We start from the raw sequence: 18,057 nt of genomic DNA on the forward strand, positions 1-18,057 counted from the left end.
TTTGGTTTGGATTTTTCTATTGCATTGTCATCAGAAAGACAAATAGATGAAGGAAATATAAGGGCTTTGTTATTTTTCCACAAGATTATTTCAAACTACCTGTGAGTACTAAAGTATCGGCACAAACTGAAGCTACTATCTTCAATTTCATTCCATAAGCAGAAATTTAAAACCTAGCATCCCGTAGTTTTGACATTACCAGTGTACTTTATAAGCTGTAATCGTGTGGACATTGCACTCTATGCTTGTGCTGCAAATTTGACTTTTTTGCTTCTATATCCTGTAGAATTATGGCTAATCTGCACACTTTATAGTTCACAATATTGGCACTCTCCCCCTAGTTTAGTGGGGATTTAAAAGCGAATGTCAAAGAAAAGCCTCATTTCTAAGACTTATTTTTCAAGGTTTTTGTATAGTGACATATCAGTTACCAAAATAAGAGTACATTTTATGATGTATTGACTTTATTGCAGTTGTTTGCTTGAAGATCTGCAAGTTTCCAATAATCCCCAATGAGTATCATTGTTAAGAAATAAGATTCCATTATAGTTCCTGATAGTTAGTGTAACAGCAGTGTGTCCTGAAAAGACAATTTAATCATTCTAACCAAGTTTTCAATAAATTCTGCATAAGTTATAGTCAATGATCAGCATAATATAAAGTGCATAAATTCCACTTAGTTAAGGACAAACTGTCATGGACTGAAAAATATTAATTCATACTGTGAATAGAGCACCATGCAAAAAAAAATACCTCAGCCATTTTGGTGCACCACAGCTAAGTCATTCCCATGTGCACAGCCTAGAAAATTCTTTCTATATTTTTATTCAAGTGTTTTCATTAGCTAAAAAAGCATTCACAACAAATATTAAAATAACGGTTCCTTTTTAAACAAACTCTGAGAATTGTGAATCAATGTATTCCTTGAAAGCAAGAATATTTATTTTTTCCAGTCTAATATATGGCCTTGCAATCTGCAATTCAATATTTATTTTATCCTTTGGATCCCGGCTTTAGGCCTGCAAAAGCTTTGGAGTTCTTGAGGGAATGTGAGATTTCATTGAGAAAAGAGATGAAATGTGAGTCCCTCTCTGATTTCTTAGCCTCAAAAATAACTACAATGGTAAAATGAGGTTCAGGGCGTGTCAGAAAGTATGTGCTTTGGACTTTGTCATCATAGAAGTGAACAACCTTGTCCAAACTGTTGAGGTCAGCGGTTCTGTCAGTCATAATCATGATTACATTGGGCCAGTGCATTACAGGCCTGTCACTGGGCAGAGAGACCACAGCTGGGTATTGATCCACCCCCTTTGGGGCTTCCCTGTAAGAGTGGGGATGATGGTAGCCATGTCCCTGGAAGCTCTCTGACCCACGGTTGTCAAAGATAAGAGAAACATTAACCGCGTCATATTTCCTGATGAAGCTGGAAATTTTCCCAAAATAATCAGGGTTAGTTTTAGCAGTCAACGTTTTCATTTCGGATGCAGTTGTTTGTCGACTGAGGGCCTCATGAAAGTAAAAGCTAAACTTGGCAAGGAGAATGTTTTTGAGTTTCAGCAACCAGAGGAAAAGGTGTGGTGGTTGTACGGCCTTCTGAGACTGCCCTCCAAACAGATGTTTCTTGGTCTCTCGCTGTTTCTCAAAAATTTGGCCCCACGTCTGCAGCTTTGTATGAGCACTGTGCAAGTTGACTAGGGAGGGGAGAAACTTCCACTCTGAGATCTGAGCCTGAGCCTTTAAAAGATGTGCAAGCACATCCACTTCCAGCTGGAAGCTGCTTTCAAGAGGACTGAGGATTGGATGGTGAAATCTAGAAAACAAAACATTTTTAAAAGTGTGATGGATGTTGCACATGATAGCAAAAGTTTTATATTCACTAGTACACCAACTTGCAGGCAAAACATCACTGAAAGTCAAACAGAAAGCGTAAGCAGAAGAATTCTATGTTGATTAGTTTAAAAAGCATGACTTTTAACATTGTTTTTGCATAAATATTTTAAATTAAAAATGTAGCATCTCTTCATGCCTGATAAAAACAAATGATACAAATGTATGTGTATCAATTGAAAGAATTTGATAAGTTCCAACACCAATGCCACTTCCCTTTCCAACCACTAGGATGCTGAACTTTAAAAAAAAAAAACAACTGCTAATTATTTTAATATTCCATAACTACTGGTAATAAGACACTTTTTGATGGTTATGGTCTAGTTACCCAGACATCTCTGTCAAAGCAATTAACACACCCAAAATTGCACGATCGTTGTCCAACTAGGCTTCCTCACAGTCACTTGTTTCCTCACAATGAAATAGGAACAGCAGAGGCTGAATAGGGGGAATTGGTAAATAAAACCATAATTGACTGTATCTGCTGCCAAACCTTCTCTCAAACTTTAAATCACAGCAGCTGAGGGGCAAGGTCTGATGGAGGTCTGACCAACATCACACTGGAGCTGCTATCATGGATGAATCCATCAGACACCAGAAATTTGAGGACAAGATCATCCCTTCACTTACACAACAGAAGTTGAAGAAAAAAAAAAAAAAGCTCTTAGTCTGAGTGCCATTACACGTTTTATGCACAAGAGGGGTCCTGCCATGTCAGAGCAGGCCTGGGTGAGATAGGACACAGGAAATTAGAGAATGAACCACTCACTTTTCTTAAATTAACTTGAATTTTTAATATGCCTCTTATTTAGAGGAAGCAGAGCAACTCCATGCTCTTGCATGTGTGACATGTACAGAAACTCAATTTCCAGTCAAGTAACAAACATGTATGTTTGGAACTTACTTTAGCTAGAGGTGGAAATTCATCATAGAATATCCCTTCAAAAATACAGCCGTATGCGCAAAATCGGTGACTGGTCCTACAGGCACTGCAAAAGAATTCCAACCACCACGGATTTGCTCCTAAGCGGATATCTTCCCCAATCCCAGCACTTAAATCCTCATTTTGAATAGGTACAATGTTTACATGCAATTTTCCTATTCAAAAGTAAATATCAAAATTACCATAGGAAGTTTCTCATCAGGAGCCTATCCAAGATGGTATGCATTAGTTGTTCTGGTGGAATTTCCCAGACCATCATGACCACTGATGGTGCTGTAAGAGTCCTAAGGCAGCAAGTGAAACTAGCAGAGTACAACTATTGTATCTTCACTGATACAGTAATGTTATCTTGGTTTTGAGTCAAGATGGAAATTGCATACAAGATCTAATATACTGTACCATATCACATAAAATGTGTTGTGCTGTCACACAGAAATTGCTTTACTGGATCAGACCAGTGGCCTCACTGGTGTAATATTCTCTCTCTGATGGTGGCCAGTACCAGATACTTCAAAGGAAGTTGCAAGAAACCCCTAATGGGAAATTATTGAAAAAAATACCCACATGGAAAGTGTTTTCCTAACCCCTCAAAATGAGTGGCTAGTTTATGTCCTGAAGCATAGGGGTTTATATTCTAAAATAAAAAATAAATTTAGATCTAATGAAAGAGAGAGAGAACTCATTTCTCTCTCCCTGTTATGATAAATAACAGAAGGGGGAAATGGGTGTCCCCCCCCCCCCCCTTGTTTGCTCCTGTTTGATACATAAAAGTCGGTGTGGTTTGGGTTCTTATTTTCTTTCTGACAGAATTAATTCAGAACTTGTCTATCCTGTTTTTCCTGAAGGAGTCAGCATGTTATACCTTGTTCAAGTAAGGTCTGAGAATGCTCCCAATTAGTTTTTATGGGCCACTAAGCAAAAACAGGAAAGACAAGATGTAATATTCCTTATATTTTTAAGGGAAAAGAAATTAAAAGGTAGATTTAAGCTGGCCAGGACTCATTTAAGTCATCTTAAAACAGCAAAAAAGCACATTTCCCCCCCACCCTAAATTTTTGGCAGGTATCTTTAAGGAAAACAGGAACCAGTATAACTCATCTCTCTAGTGCATATTAACATTGACAGTCTGAGACAAAAACCTGAGAACGGTGTTTGACAGATTATAGAACAGTGTTAAAGTAGCCATCAGCAGTTAGTTGTGTGGCATTAATACATCCTTTCTAGCTTGGGAGGAAGGAGGGGAGGCAGTTATTTTGAAAGAAATCTGGCAGATCACATGATGAGCACTGCTCTGAAGATAAATTAGACAATTAACACACATTTTAGCTTTCTACTGCAGCAAAGATCCAGGGTTTACTGGCTATTTCAGATGGTGGGGAGCCACAGGTCTATTAGAACACTTCTCTGAGAAAATGAGTGTGCTGATTAATAAGAATATTCTACCACGTACAGCATTATGTATTTATTTTCACTGATCTGCTGTCCGTTAGCATCAAAAAGAATACTGTCCTGTCTTAAGCGAATTCATTCTTCTGAAACCCTATTCCTTCTAAATAGTCTCAAAATGTGCTATACTTAGACCATCAAGCGTTTGAACACTTATTATAGCGATATTGACCTATGAAGGTTATTCATCATTAACAGCAGCTAAAACATTCATGTAAATGCAGTTCTGCCAAGTCTTGGGGATTAACATTATGATGTGCAGCTCCCAATTCCCACTTTGCTTCATGCCTCATAGTGATCTTTTCATGTCTCACTACATAGCAGGATTCGTTAAACCGTTTTAATCCAAAAATACACATCAGCCTTGACTAAAAGCTTGAAAATATGCTGACTGCAGAATAAATGGACAGTTATATGCCAAGAACATCTACTTTAATTAAGTCTCATAACACAGAAATGTCTTGAGGAAGCGTAGCATTGCATAAAACGGACAGGATTTTTACAATATTCTAGTAGAACACTGACACTGTACCTCAAAATAACACCTTGTACCCACATATTTATCACTGTTATATGTTTTATACTAAGTATTCCTTGTAAGGTATCATTTGAAAAATCTGTTGAACATTACTATCCTGTTCAATTGTATGTATTGTATGTGAAATTAGCTATATGTTAGTTATTGCAACATGAGAGTTTGGGAGATGCCCACAAGCTAGCTTTTCTGTGGTAACAAAGGAGCAACTAACACCCCCAAAATAGATTTACATCAGGACTAGCCTGCCATGTATAGATGGCTCATTAAGAAGAATCTATTCTCCAGTGGACCCCTCCCGGAGTCTCCTGTGAGAGAACATACACTATGGGGGCTGTCTAACCCGTGACACAGCAATGATCTTTCCAGCACCAGGTAGAGAGTATAAAAGGAGGGGCAATGATGTCACCTCTCACCTCCCCCATCTACTCTGACGGCAACAAGAATGTCTGGAAGACTTTGAAATGGGGAGACTGGTCCCAGACTGAGCAGGGAATTCAGCCTGTGTATTAAGAACTGTGAACTGCTTACAACACCTAGTTGTCACAAGGCAATATTTAACTTTTTGCTTTGTAACTGTAAAAAAATGTTTGCTCCGAAACCATGAACCCAGCCAGGAGGGATCTACTCCTGCCTATCAAGAAGGCCTATCAAATCATAACATTCAAAAACCAGTAGGAGAACACTTCAACCTCTCTGGTCACTCACTAACAGACCTAAAGGTGGCAATCTTGCAACAGAAAAGCTTCAAAAACCGACTCCAACGAGAAACTGATGAACTTGAATTAATATGCAAATTAGACACCATCAACTTAGGTTTGAATAGAGACTGGGAATGGCTGAGCCATTACACACATTGAATCTATTTCCCCATGTTAAGTATCCTCACAGCTTCTTGTCAAACTGTCTTAAATGGGCTATCCTGATTATCTACAAAAGATTTTTTTCTCCTGCTGATAATTGCTCATCTTTATTAATTAGCCTCTTAGAGTTGGTAGAGCAACTCCCACCTTTTCAAGTTCTCTTTATGTGTATATATATCTCCTTGCTATATGTTCCATTCTATACATCCGATAAAGTGGGCTGTAGCCCACAAAAGCTTATGCTCAAATAAACTGGTTAGTCTCTAAGGTGCCACAAGTACTCCTGTTCTTTTTGCGGATACAGACTAACACGGCTGCTACTCTGAAACCTATCAAAACTAAATGGGCCATTGAGGGACATCACAATACAAAGACTTTGTTAATTGCTCCTTCACAGCCATGAAGAGGCTATGTGCGAAAGGGCTCATCCCCTCAGCTTGAATTCTAGAAGAAGGAAATCAAAGCAGCTGATAAGAAAATTTTTCATCTCTGTTTTGCTGTTTGGACTCTCACAGGGCTGGAGCTAAGAAACAGAAGCAGAGATCCCCAGGGTCAACCTGGCTCAGCCCTAAAAGACATTCAGAGCTGACCGATTCCTACAACTCTGACAGTCTCTACGTAAAAGAATAAATGGACACAAATCAGATGTCAAGAATTAGAACATTAAAAAAACCAGTTGGAGAACACTTCAATCTTCCTGGCCACTCGATTACAGACCTAAAAGTCGCAATCTTACAACAAAGAAAACTTCAAAAACAGACTCCAACGAGAGACTGCTGAATTGGAATTAATTTGCAAATTGAACACCATTAAATTAGGCTTGAATAAAGACGGGGAGTGTATGGGCCACTACACAAAGTAAAACTATTTCCCCATGTTCCCTCTCCTCCCTGCAACAGTTTCTCACATCTTCTTGTCAATTGCTGAAATGGGCCATTTTCATTACCACTACAAATAGTTCTTTTTCTGTCCTGCTGATAATAGCTCACCTTAACTGATCACTCTCCTTATAGTGTATATGGTAACACCCATTGTTTCATGGTATGTGTGTGTGTGTATGTGTGTCTATGTATATCTTCCTACTGTATTTTCCACTGCATGCATCCGATGAAGTGGGCTGTAGCCCACGAAAGCTTATGCTCAAATAAATTTGTTAGTCTCTAAGGTGCCACAAGTACACCTGTTCCTTTTGGAACCATAAACTAACTCATGCGTGTATATATGCTTGCCCACTTTAACCTTGTAGTAAATCTCTCATTTCTTTTCTTAGTTAATAAATCCTTAGACGGTTTACTATAGAATTGGCCACAAGCGTGGTATTTGGAGTGAGATCTAAGGTACAAACTGACCTGGTCTCTTGGGACTGGAAACAATCTGAGTCTTTTCTGATCTTTGGTGTATAGCAACCAACTATCATTAAATCCAGCTTGCTTAGGTAGCAAGAGAGACTGGAATGCCCCAGGGGATTGTCTGAGACTCCATGGTAAGACTGTTATAGCGCTTCAGGAGTTCACACTTGTTACTGGATTGGTGAAATCTAATTGCCGAACATACAACTAGTTTGGGGTCTCTGCCCTGCTTCTTGACAGTCTGCCCCGAGGTTGGCACTCATGGTCATGAGCCACTCCAGACAGCATGATACCTTGCTCCATTTTTTATGTCCATATACATATTTAATTTTCCAAGTAAATAAAATGAAGGAAGGAAAGACACTGAGGTCAGATGAGACGATCATAGTGGTCCTTTCTGGCCTTAAAAACCTACAAATCAACTAACTAATAATGGCCCAGACTTTAAGATGCAGATGAAGAAGATTCACACACTCCCAGGAAGGGGACAAGGAGAAGAGATGGCACAAAGGTGGCTTTATTACACTCCCCCAATTCTGAGATTGCTCTAATATATGATAGGGACTGATCAGGTGCAATGTGAAAACTGCTCTAGTCTACACTTGCTGGCAGTAGGCTGCAGAGACTGCTCTGGCAACTGAGGAATGCCAGAGTTGAAGGAAGCCCTAGCTACACCCCCTTTTGGCACAGAAGCCTCTACATTGACTCTATGTCACTTTCGGATTCCTCCATCATAGAGGCAGCCATCTAATCCAGAGCAGGATCTGAGCTACTATCTAAAGAACAGAAAGCATGAAAAAATACATTAAAAAGTTATAAGACTAGTGACAGGAACATGAAATCTATTTTTAAAAGTTTGATGTTTCCAGGTATTACCCATAATCTCTTTGCTAATTTTGGTCATTTTACATTTCTTAGCATGTTTTGCTCTTCCAATGACTTGTGAAACAGGCTACACAAGTGTTGTCAACCACACAGCATAAACCAAATGGAAACAGAAAGATCTTTTTCTCCGGTCTTAGATAATGCTAAAAGCACTAAGAGGGAAAAGTTTCTGAAACATACAATTTTTAATGTGCATTGTCCCTTTAATGTTTTAAGCTTCCACCAGTTCCAAAGTGATTCTGCCTATGTTTCTTACAATATGTTATTAGTGTCCTTTTTATCTAACCATTTGCACTGGTAGCCAACAAGAGCTGAGTCTGCAGAAGTTGCATTGAAATGGTAAATTATTAAACTGCAGTGCCTAGATCTGGAATGTTTTAAGGCAGCACTGCGAATTATGTTGATTCTTCCTAAAGCATGTGTCAGTTTAAAATCTAATTTAGCTTCCTGACATAGGAACCCCTCAAATGTATTTCTGATGAGAATGTGATTGTTACCTAGAGGAGAAAGTAAACTGAACACTTTTGTTAGCTTTCAAAGACTGTCTACAACAGCTGACTATTTTAAAACAATTGTCATTGTTTTATTCTATATACTTTCAATTTTATCCCACAGTACATTTCAAAATCCCTATCAGTGTAAAGGCTTCTATGTTTTAGATAACTAAGAAACAGCCTCTCTTTGTATGGACCTTTGTGTCAGCTGTGATCAGGTTGGGGGCTCCTGCTATCATCCATAAATTTGATCATCTACACAGTTTGCAGCTAGAGGGCATAGAAACTCTGGCACTTGCTGCCCTGTTGGTCCAGTAAATCTCAAGTTGACTTCAGGGTATGGTGTAAAGTATCTCCAGAGTGGCAACAATGGTATTCATAAAGAAATATATCCTGGAGTGAGATTTTAGTTTACTTGTAGATAAACTACACATTATTTTAATCTCTACATATGCTTCTGGAGACTAGGTGATGGGCACATTTTCCAGTCTAAAAACAAAACTGCTCAGATGCAAGTATTTGTATCTTATTTCTACACTAATTCTATGTTCATCCTCATAAACTTAACTCCACTTTGAATTTAACATACATTTTTCACATGAAACACTGCTGCTGCAAAACTCCCTTCACTGCCTATAATTAACACAACTCTTCCTATTTGCTGAGTGCAAGAAATGACTGAGAAGACAATTCTGTGACCATGATGAGCTAAAGAATCTTCACATTTTCTTGCAAGAAGGGTCATGTTTTGAGTATTGGAGAAATGCTGTGTTACTCATGTCACATTTGTTTAATGCATGAACTCAGGTGGAGGACTGTGCTGCTTAACAAAAGCATAAGACAGCAAAATTATTATACTTGCTGGAGAGGACTTGCTTAGGCCTCATCCTCATTTACAGTACTGCAGAGAACAACATGACACATCTGAGTATTTAATTCTAATAAACAAGAACTCACCTTGAGCTGTATTTCTTTAGGATGGATTCCAAAATGTTTACGAGTTCCTCAGAGTTAATGAACTTTTGGGTGCTGAGGGTGAACATTTTTTCATAGAAGTCAGCAATTTCCATCCGAGCCTGAACAAAAAAACAGAGCTGTTCAGACAGGTGAGAAAGCAGCTCTTCCAAGTGAGGAGCTGTTCCTCCTAGTGCATTGCGACCCGTCGCCACCACCTTCTTCAGCTCATTGTGCAGAGATGTGTAGATGGTTCGGATGGAGTCCTTTCGGCTGAAGAATGACTGACCACCTGTTCAGATAAATATGGATGTATTACCAAAACCCAGGGATGGCAAAGATAGACAACAATACTGGGAAATGGTGAGCAACCATGCCTCCTTTCAGCTAGGTGCTCCTAAATGTCTACATTAAGATATTTCTCTGAGGTATTTTTCCACTCACAGAATACCTTTCAGATAAGTACATTGGGAATAAGCATTTGCATAGGCACTACGCATAATTTTGTTCAGTGACTGGCATAATTCATGCTTATTGCAATTCATTTTTCAACAAGGGACTGGTGTAAGACTTCCCCTCTCTGCCTGCCTGCCTCCCTCCCACCCATCTCCAATTTTCAGGAAGGTCACAGTATAAATAAGTTCTCGCCTAGCCTTGCTAACATATCAGCTGTGACCTGGAAACACTCCTTTCTCTGGAGACTAGACACATGAGTCACGGCGCAATTTTAATAATCTATGATACTATTAATAACACTAGACCTTTTAATGTGACAATGCCCTTTAAAAAATGAAACATTTAAAATTTGTAAGACAGAATTTAAATGTGAACCATACAATTGTGCGTATACCAAAAGTTTTCAACTCCCTGAACAACCCAACTGCAAATCAAAATCCCAGAGGAAAACAATACCCACATACTTCAGAGGACTGCATGGCAGGTTATTCCATAACAAGACAAAACGCAAACAAGTACATCTTAAATTATTGAGAACAAGGGGAATGTGGGCTTGTATTTTCTCAACAGCTGCTTGACACCAATTGGGATTTAAAAGAACGAATAAAAAAAAAGTAAAGATACTTCATTAGATGCCAGGAACGGACCGCATGAAGGCACCATTTCACTAGCTCTAATTAATAATCTCCACTGAAGGCCACCTGTATTACTAAACAGATGCATGGATCTGCTGCAGAGGTGTCCTTGCTTCATAACAACTCGATGCTGCAACAAAGGGCCGCTACCAGCATGAATGGAGCAGAAAGAAAATGTACTATGTATGGATGACAGGATGCTAGGACCCAAGAGATAACTTGGGGTGAAACAGAGAGCAAAAAGACTGTTGTCCTACTAAGCTGTTTACCAATCACAAGCCTCCCCTGTTGTATTGTTGTATGTCATTATATGCCCACACCAACTACCTTCCCATGATATTTAACCTGTTTCGAAGTAAAGTAAAATGTTTTAAAAGTGACCTAGTAAAAGAAAAAACTGTTGTGCCTGTGCTCTTTTTGCTTCTTTATGAGGTAATAAAGGGAGCCTGAAAATTTTGTTAAGCCTTTACTGTTTGATTTTTACATTATAAATTTAGGTCTTAACTATTTTTATCCATTCTATAGTGACTGGAGAACTAGTGAAATTAAATATAGAGTTGAAAGGGGAAGGGAATTTTAGATCCTTTAGATTCCGTGACTTCCAAAGACCTCTGTGACTTCAGCCAGCCCCGTGGGGCTGGGAACTGCAGGGTCCCCCGCCGCCCCAGGGGGATCCCTGGAGTTCAGCAGGGGGGGACCCTGGAGCTCCCAGCCCAACCGCAGCTGCCCAGGCTCCTCATTTTACCATGGATATTTTTAGTAAACATCAGGGATAGGTCACAGGCTTCTGTTAATTTTTCATTATTGTCCGTGACATTTACTAAAAATATCCGTGACAAGAATCTTAGCCTTACTAATAAACTGTATTTTGGATGCTAAGCATACTCCATTATAAAAAAAGATTCTTGGGACCTTTTTTTGAAAGGAAAAAAAAAAAAAACACACACTTTCATTGTCTGCAGCATGACTTTGAAATTTGGCAGGCAATAATTCCTGAGGCTAGAGAAGCACCTTTTCCTTTCAGGGTTAGCAGAGAGAAACTTTTTAAAATTGCCATTTCCCTTCTGTTGCCAAATTCTTGCTGACAATTCAAGCAATGTGCCACAGCAACAAGGTAAACATGAACATTCTAAATCTTGGCCCAGGTTGCCATCAAAGCAGAAGTAGAGAATACACAACTGCAGAATAAATCCTATGAAAAATATAGTATGTAGTTTTGTCATTAAAGACTGTCAAAGTACAAGGGGGCCAAAATAAGGTTGCATAAGCAACTTAAATTCTCATTTCCTAACTTCAGAGGGCTTAATTTTACGATCTCAATAACATCTTTCCAACATAATAATGTATTACATGCAAAAAATTAAGAAGCAAAAAAGGGCAGACTTTCTTTAAAACAAACAAAAAAAAAAAACAGCTTTTGCAGGCCACTTTTAAGATGCTGCATTACATTATGAGGACAGACTCCACCACAGGTCATGTAACATTATGTACAGTGACACTGCAAACCTCTCTCCCCTCTTTTACAAGTAGGATTCCAACCATAAATCTGGATAAAACCTTACTCACTGGCTATATGCATTACTTCCACTTACATCTGCAGCTTGCAATCATGTCAGTTCACTGAACCAGGCAAAACCACCAGAAACTCTCAGCAGACAGCAGGCTCAACACAGAAGGCAAAAGATTCAACATGCACAGAGCACTTAGGCCCCCATCTTGCAGGAGAATCTACTGGGGCTAAAACAATGCCCGGGTGGAACCTCACTGACTTCAATGGGACTCTATGCAGGCGTCCACCCCTAAGGGATAGATTGCAGGATCAGCACCTTTGTTCCAATCTGATTCATTCTGGGAAAAGAAGTTGTGAATTTTAAGTTCACAGTGTGCACCCCTTAAAATGGAATTCCCTTCATTTTTTAGGCTGAAAGATATGTTAACATGTTAAGGAAAATCCATGTAACACAAATAATATATATTTTAAGAACACTACTTCAAAACTAGATTTTATGCAGATATTGAAAGTTTCATTCAGGACCTAGAGTTTTCAAATACTTTGCAACTGCAAACTTGACAGAGAATTTTTCAAACACCAGAGAAACAAACTGAAAACCCCTGTCTCTGCTGGCCCCCAAAGTCCACAACAAGCCGTTTGAACAAATGATACCTGATTATCCAAAGTCAATTTAGCCTGGTATCTGATGTCAGCAGGTATGACATATTAGCCTGAGTAGTAACAAGTTATCTTGCTTACATTTTAAATTACAAACCTACGTAACGAAGTTGTGGCATTGGATATGACTGATCAGGTTTTGGTCATAGAATTACTCATATTGCTGATTATAGATACTGATAGACGAAAAAGAATTGTTTTCTTAAAATGCCTCTCACGCACCAATAGTGTTAAAGAGAGCGCCCACGTTCATGTCCAGCCACAAAGCCTAGAACTTTAAAATCTGTTTTAGTGCAAGAAAGAATATCAGCAAAGTCAATAGAGATATCATTATCCCATTCTTTTAGAGAAACTAACCAGGCTACTTTGGTGGCTGTTGAGTTTAAAATATTTGCAGAGCTGGTGTTATATTTTTGAACACACCTCATTTTAGTGAAAGATGTGTGAAACCCCAAGGACTGGGCTTATGATTTTTGCACTATTTTAGAACAGCATCATACAGCACTCTCCCCTGGATACAGACAGTGGACAGAATCAGACGACTACATACACATCACCACCCCAGAATTTGCAGTAAGTTACACAAAGATGTATATTTACTTCAGAATTGCAGCAGACCATACCCATCGTTTTCATATTAAAATCTTTAACTCAATCATGTCCTATTATTTCATCCCCCACATCTCAAATATAGTACTTGAGGAAAAGAATTGCAAAACCAGACTGCACCTCAAAACTACTTATGAAATTTGTAATTACAAAAGGTTCTTTTCACATCAAATCCACCTCAGGTGATTAAAAGTTGCAGGTATCCAAGTGAAAAGCGACCACTAACAACAGCACTAATTTGCATTCTCGTTGGCAGTCTCAAGCAGAGAACTGAATGGGCATGAAATTTTAACTACCTTCTTAAGCATATAAGTGGTCTCCCCATCTCATGGTAGGGGCATAATCATGGGGGAGCATGGAGAAGAACATAAGAATGGCTGTACTGGGTCAGACCAAAGGTCCATCTAGCCCAGTATCCTGTCTACCGACAGTGGCCAAAGCCAGGTACCCAAGAGGGAGTGAACCTAACAGGTAATGATCAAGTGATCTCTCTCCTGCCATCCATCTCCACCATCTGACAGAGGCTAGGGACACCATTCCTTACCCATCCTGGCTAATTGCCATTAATGGACTTAACCTCCATGAATTTATCCAATTCTCTTTTAAACCCTATTATAGTCCTAGCCTTCACAACCTCTTCAGGCAAGAAGTTCCACAAGTTGACTGTGCGCTGTGTGAAGAACTTCCTTTTATTTGTTTTAAACCTGCTGCCCATTAATTTCATTTGGTGGCCCCTAGTTCATATATTATGGGAACAAGTGAATAACTTTTCCTTATTTACTTTCTCCACATCATTCATGATTTTATATACCTCTATCATATCCCCCCTTAGTCTCCTCTTTTCCAAGCTGAAAAGTCCTAGCCTCTTTAATCTCTCCTCATATAGGACCTGTTCCAAACCCCTAATCATTTTAGTTGCCCTTCTCTGAACCTTTTCTAATGCCAGTATATCTTTTTTTGAGATGAGGAGACCTCATCTGTACGCAGTATTCAAGATGTGGGCGTACCATGGATTTATAAAAGGGCAATAAGATATTCTCTGTCTTCTTCTCTATCCCCTTTTTAATGATTCCTAACATCCTGTTTGCTTTTTTTTGACTGCTGCTGCACACTGCGTGGATGTCTTCAGAGAACTATCCACGATGACTCCAAGATCTTTTTCCTGATTAGTTGTAGCTAAATTAGCCCCCATTATATTGTATGTATAGTTGGTGCCTAGAGAGTTATAGGACAAATCTTCGGCCTTCAATATGCCCTGTATGCCACTTCCAGATGTAAAAGGGAAATCAGCTGCCTTCAACAGGGCATCTGGGATGCCCCCGCATAAGAGGAAATCCCCAGATGGCATAAAATCAGCATAAGCAAGCAGAGGGCAGAAGGGATTATTGCTAGAGCTTCTTATGTTCCCGCCATCCACATCTGTGTAACAGCTTTTAGAGGGCTGTTAGCAGCCTGGTTAAATTAAAGCAGCCCTGAGGCTGCTCTAACTTTAGCCTCTAGGACAGGGGTAATCAGTTATTTTTTTGTCAAGGTCCAAATTTCTTGGTCAGGCTATAGTCAAGGTCCAGACTCCAGAGAAGGAGAAAAAAATAATGATAATTAAATAAAGATTTTGTGGTGTGTTCAAAAGCATCTGAAAGTCCAGATTTGACCCAGTCTGTCTACTGACTACCCCTGCTCTAGGGCCATGTGTGCAAAGATTACATGAACCCTCTGTCCCACCCCTTTTAGGCACTGCACCGAGCACAGTTTGGCCAGACCCATGGCCACAGTACCTAATTTTGGGGATTCTTACACTTTTTGCCCAGTCTCAAAAGCCATACATTGTTAAGTTGCCAGATGAATAACTGCTGTGCCTTATACTATCAACTCACATGTTTTGCATCTACCCATCATATACCCAAGGGTGGCCCTACAGGTATAATATCCTGCATTTTTTTTTTGTTTTGTTTTTAATATATGTATATAAAGTAAGGTAAAGATTAAATCAGGGGTTCTCAAACTTCATTGCACCACGACCCCCTTCTGACAATAAAAATTACTACACAACCCCAATAGGGAGGGCTGAAGGCTGAGCCCACACATGCCCCACTGACACAGGCAGGGAGGCAAAGCTGAAGCTCAAGGGCTTCAGCCCCAGGTGCGGGGCCAGTTACCTGAGTCCCAACACGCAGGGCTGAAACCTTCAGGCTTCGGCCTCGGGTGGTGGGGCTCAGGCTTCAGCCCTGTGCCCCAGCAAGTCCAAGCCAGCCTTGGCAACCCCATTAAAATGGGGTCACAACCCACTTTGGGGTCCTGACCCAGAGTTTGAGAACTGCTGGATTAGATCATCAAATATTGTGTGTATGAATTTAAATGCTTGTAAATTATAACTCTGGAGGCCAAAATCCTAGTATATGTACAGGACACATTGAACGTGGACAGAGGTAGCACCACCTTTCCCCAGTGCACTGCTAGCATGCTCAACTCTGACATTAAGAGGCAACTTCTAGCAGGTTACAGAGCTGTTCAGTCTGAACCAGTCAATCGTTGGCCTTTCTGCTGAGACTACACAGCAGGATGTAAGGGATGGCTATAATTAGGACAGTCAGCTAGAAAGCAGCCACCACCTCTCTGCGAGCAGTACACGTAGCCGGGGATGCTGCTGTCAATGGCCACAAGCGGCAGCAGGGAACCTTTGCCCCCTCGGGCATCAGGTCCGGTGGCTGGACGGCTGAACGCTGGCCCCGGCTTCCATACAGCAGCGGCACCGCCCCTGCACTGTCACCGCCCCAGGGCAGCCACCACCTGCTGGCCGCCCCTATGGCCCGGTCCCCTCCCTGGGCAGGCCCCCCAAAGCCCAGGGGCGCTGCCAGCCGGGGCCCCCCAAGCGACAGGAGGAGGCCGCCAGAGCGGAGCGCCCAGGGCGGAGGCGCCCGGCAGCCCCCGAGCGCCGCGCGGCCCGAGCCCGGCGGGTACCTAGCTTCTGGCCCAGGAAGGTCATGCTGTGATAGGCCTTCTCGGCGGCGGCCAGGTGCGCCAGCCCGGCCAGCAGGGAGAGCCAGCTGGCTCCCGCGCTCTTGTTGGCCTCCCGCTCCTTCTCCACATTGTCCTTGGCCTTGTCGTACGAGAAGATGCCCAGGTGGGAGAAGAACGTCTCCAGCACGGCCTGCTCCAGCGGCACCGGGGCGCCCAGCGGGATCGACTCGCCCATGCCGCGCCGGCCGCTTCCAGCTTCCCGCCGGGCACGTGATGCGCCAGGCCACCCCGCACACCCCCCCTCCCCGCCACCGCCTGACACGTGAGCGGGACGGGGCGGGGCGTCGCCGCGCTGACTCCGCCCCTCGTTGGCCATGTGACGTGTGAGGTGTGGGGGGAAGGGGAGCAGTATGGACTAAGGCGCATGCTCCAAAAAAAGCCGGGTGACGTCGGCGGGTAGAAAGGCCTTCACTTCTGTGGGGTTTGGGCGCGGTTGTCTCGGGCGCTAAGTATGGGGAAGGGCGGCTGGTGGGTGCCCAGAGCGCGGCCCAGCGTTCTCATGGCTCCCCTGTGGCAGGGGAGGGCAGCCTAAGCCTGATCCCGCGGGCTTTGCTCAGGCTCTCGCTGCCTCAGGGATCCCAGCACCTTCCCTGGCAGCGGTACCCTCTGTTCTGCCTCAGGGGTGAACAGAGCCTTTACTGCTGGGGGATTCTGCGCCACGGTGCAATGCAGAAGTGTGCAGAAATTAACCACGTGTGCGCAGAACTTCCTTTCCCCACAGAAATGGGCTGCAGTGATGCTGAGTTTAGCTAGAGGCCGCTGGACCCTGTAGAGCCCGGCTGGGAAATAGAAGACTGGGGCAGCCCGGAAGCGGGGGAGGGAACTGGAGGGTTCCCAGCAGTTGCAATTCTCAGCACCCCCTGAAGGAAGGGGGCGGGGGATGACATTCAGGAAACTCCTTGCAAGCTTGGGAACCCAGCATCAGGCTGTTTCTCCCTCTGGATTCCTGGGCTCTAGGAGGGTAGGGGGCATGAGGGGGTGAATTTCTGGGGAGGGGGGGAAGCAGAGAAACAGGAACTAGGCTGTCATAGGGGTTTATTTAAGTCTCTACTACTGGGGGAAATTTTGTGTGGCTGTATTGTTACAGATATCTTTGCTGACAGTATTTTTAAATAAATTACTAAATGATTATATAGTGTTATTTTGAGAAATAACATTGGCAGAATTTTAAAATATTGTGCACATTTTGTTTTTTGTTTTGTTTTTTGTTTTAGAATTCCCCGAGGAGGAACCATTGCATAGAAAGGGAGCTGGGTCGTATAGGGGTGTCAGGCCAGAAGGGACCATTAGATCATCTGCTCTGACTTGCTCTATTCTAGGGAGCCACTCATCCAGTTTTATGCCACACAGTCTTTTTGGCTTGTTTGTCTGGTGGCCAGCACTGGGACAAAACCAGTAGGGTTGCGAAGTTGCTGAGTGCAGAAAACCAAACACCCCTGCCCCACCCCTTCTCTGAGGCCCTGCCAGCACTTACTCCATCCCCCCTCCCTCTATCACTTGCTCTCACCCACCTTGCTCACTTGCTCATTTTCACTGGGCTGGGGCAGGGGGTTGGGGTGTGGGAGGGGGTGAGGACTCCAGTTGGGGGTATGGGCTCTGGGATAGGGCCAGGAATGAGGGTTTGGGGTGTGGGAGGGGGCTCAGGGCTAGGGCACAGGGAATCTGTCCTATAACTCTCTATAACTAAATATACTGTAAATGCCACACAAGGGCCAAGCACAGTTGAAAGTGTGTACAACAGCAAACCTAGTACAAATAAATTACATTCTGAGACAAGAGAGAGATGTAGGGAGTTATCATCCAACATCAAAAT

The 18,057-nt window shown here is 42.1% G+C and overlaps 1 protein-coding gene across 1 annotated transcript; it reads right to left on the reverse strand.

The window, feature by feature from the left end:
• Positions 1–444: 444 nt before the first annotated feature.
• Positions 445–16,467, reverse strand: KICS2 (KICSTOR subunit 2). The gene is made up of 3 exons (XM_054025493.1): positions 16,185–16,467; positions 9,360–9,648; positions 445–1,810 (listed from the first exon to the last, which is right to left on the reverse strand). The coding sequence occupies exons 1-3, from the start codon at positions 16,417–16,419 to the stop codon at positions 994–996; spliced, it is 1,341 nt and encodes a 446-aa protein (XP_053881468.1). The 5' UTR covers positions 16,420–16,467; the 3' UTR covers positions 445–993.
• Between the last annotated feature and the right edge of the window lie 1,590 nt (positions 16,468–18,057).

This window comes from Malaclemys terrapin, chromosome 1, assembly GCF_027887155.1.
Source record: "Malaclemys terrapin pileata isolate rMalTer1 chromosome 1, rMalTer1.hap1, whole genome shotgun sequence".
Lineage (NCBI taxonomy): Eukaryota > Metazoa > Chordata > Testudines > Emydidae > Malaclemys > Malaclemys terrapin.

Coding starts and splice junctions, on each gene's coding strand:
- KICS2 (XM_054025493.1), bottom strand. CDS start 16,419: ATGGGCGAGTCGATCCCGCTGGGCGCCCCGGTGCCGCTGGAGCAGGCC. Junction 9,649..16,184: donor CTTCCTGGGCCAGAAGCTAG/GTACCCGCCGGG, acceptor TTATCTGAACAG/GTGGTCAGTCATTCTTCAGC. Junction 1,811..9,359: donor CTAAAGAAATACAGCTCAAG/GTGAGTTCTTGT, acceptor TTTGTTTTCTAG/ATTTCACCATCCAATCCTCA.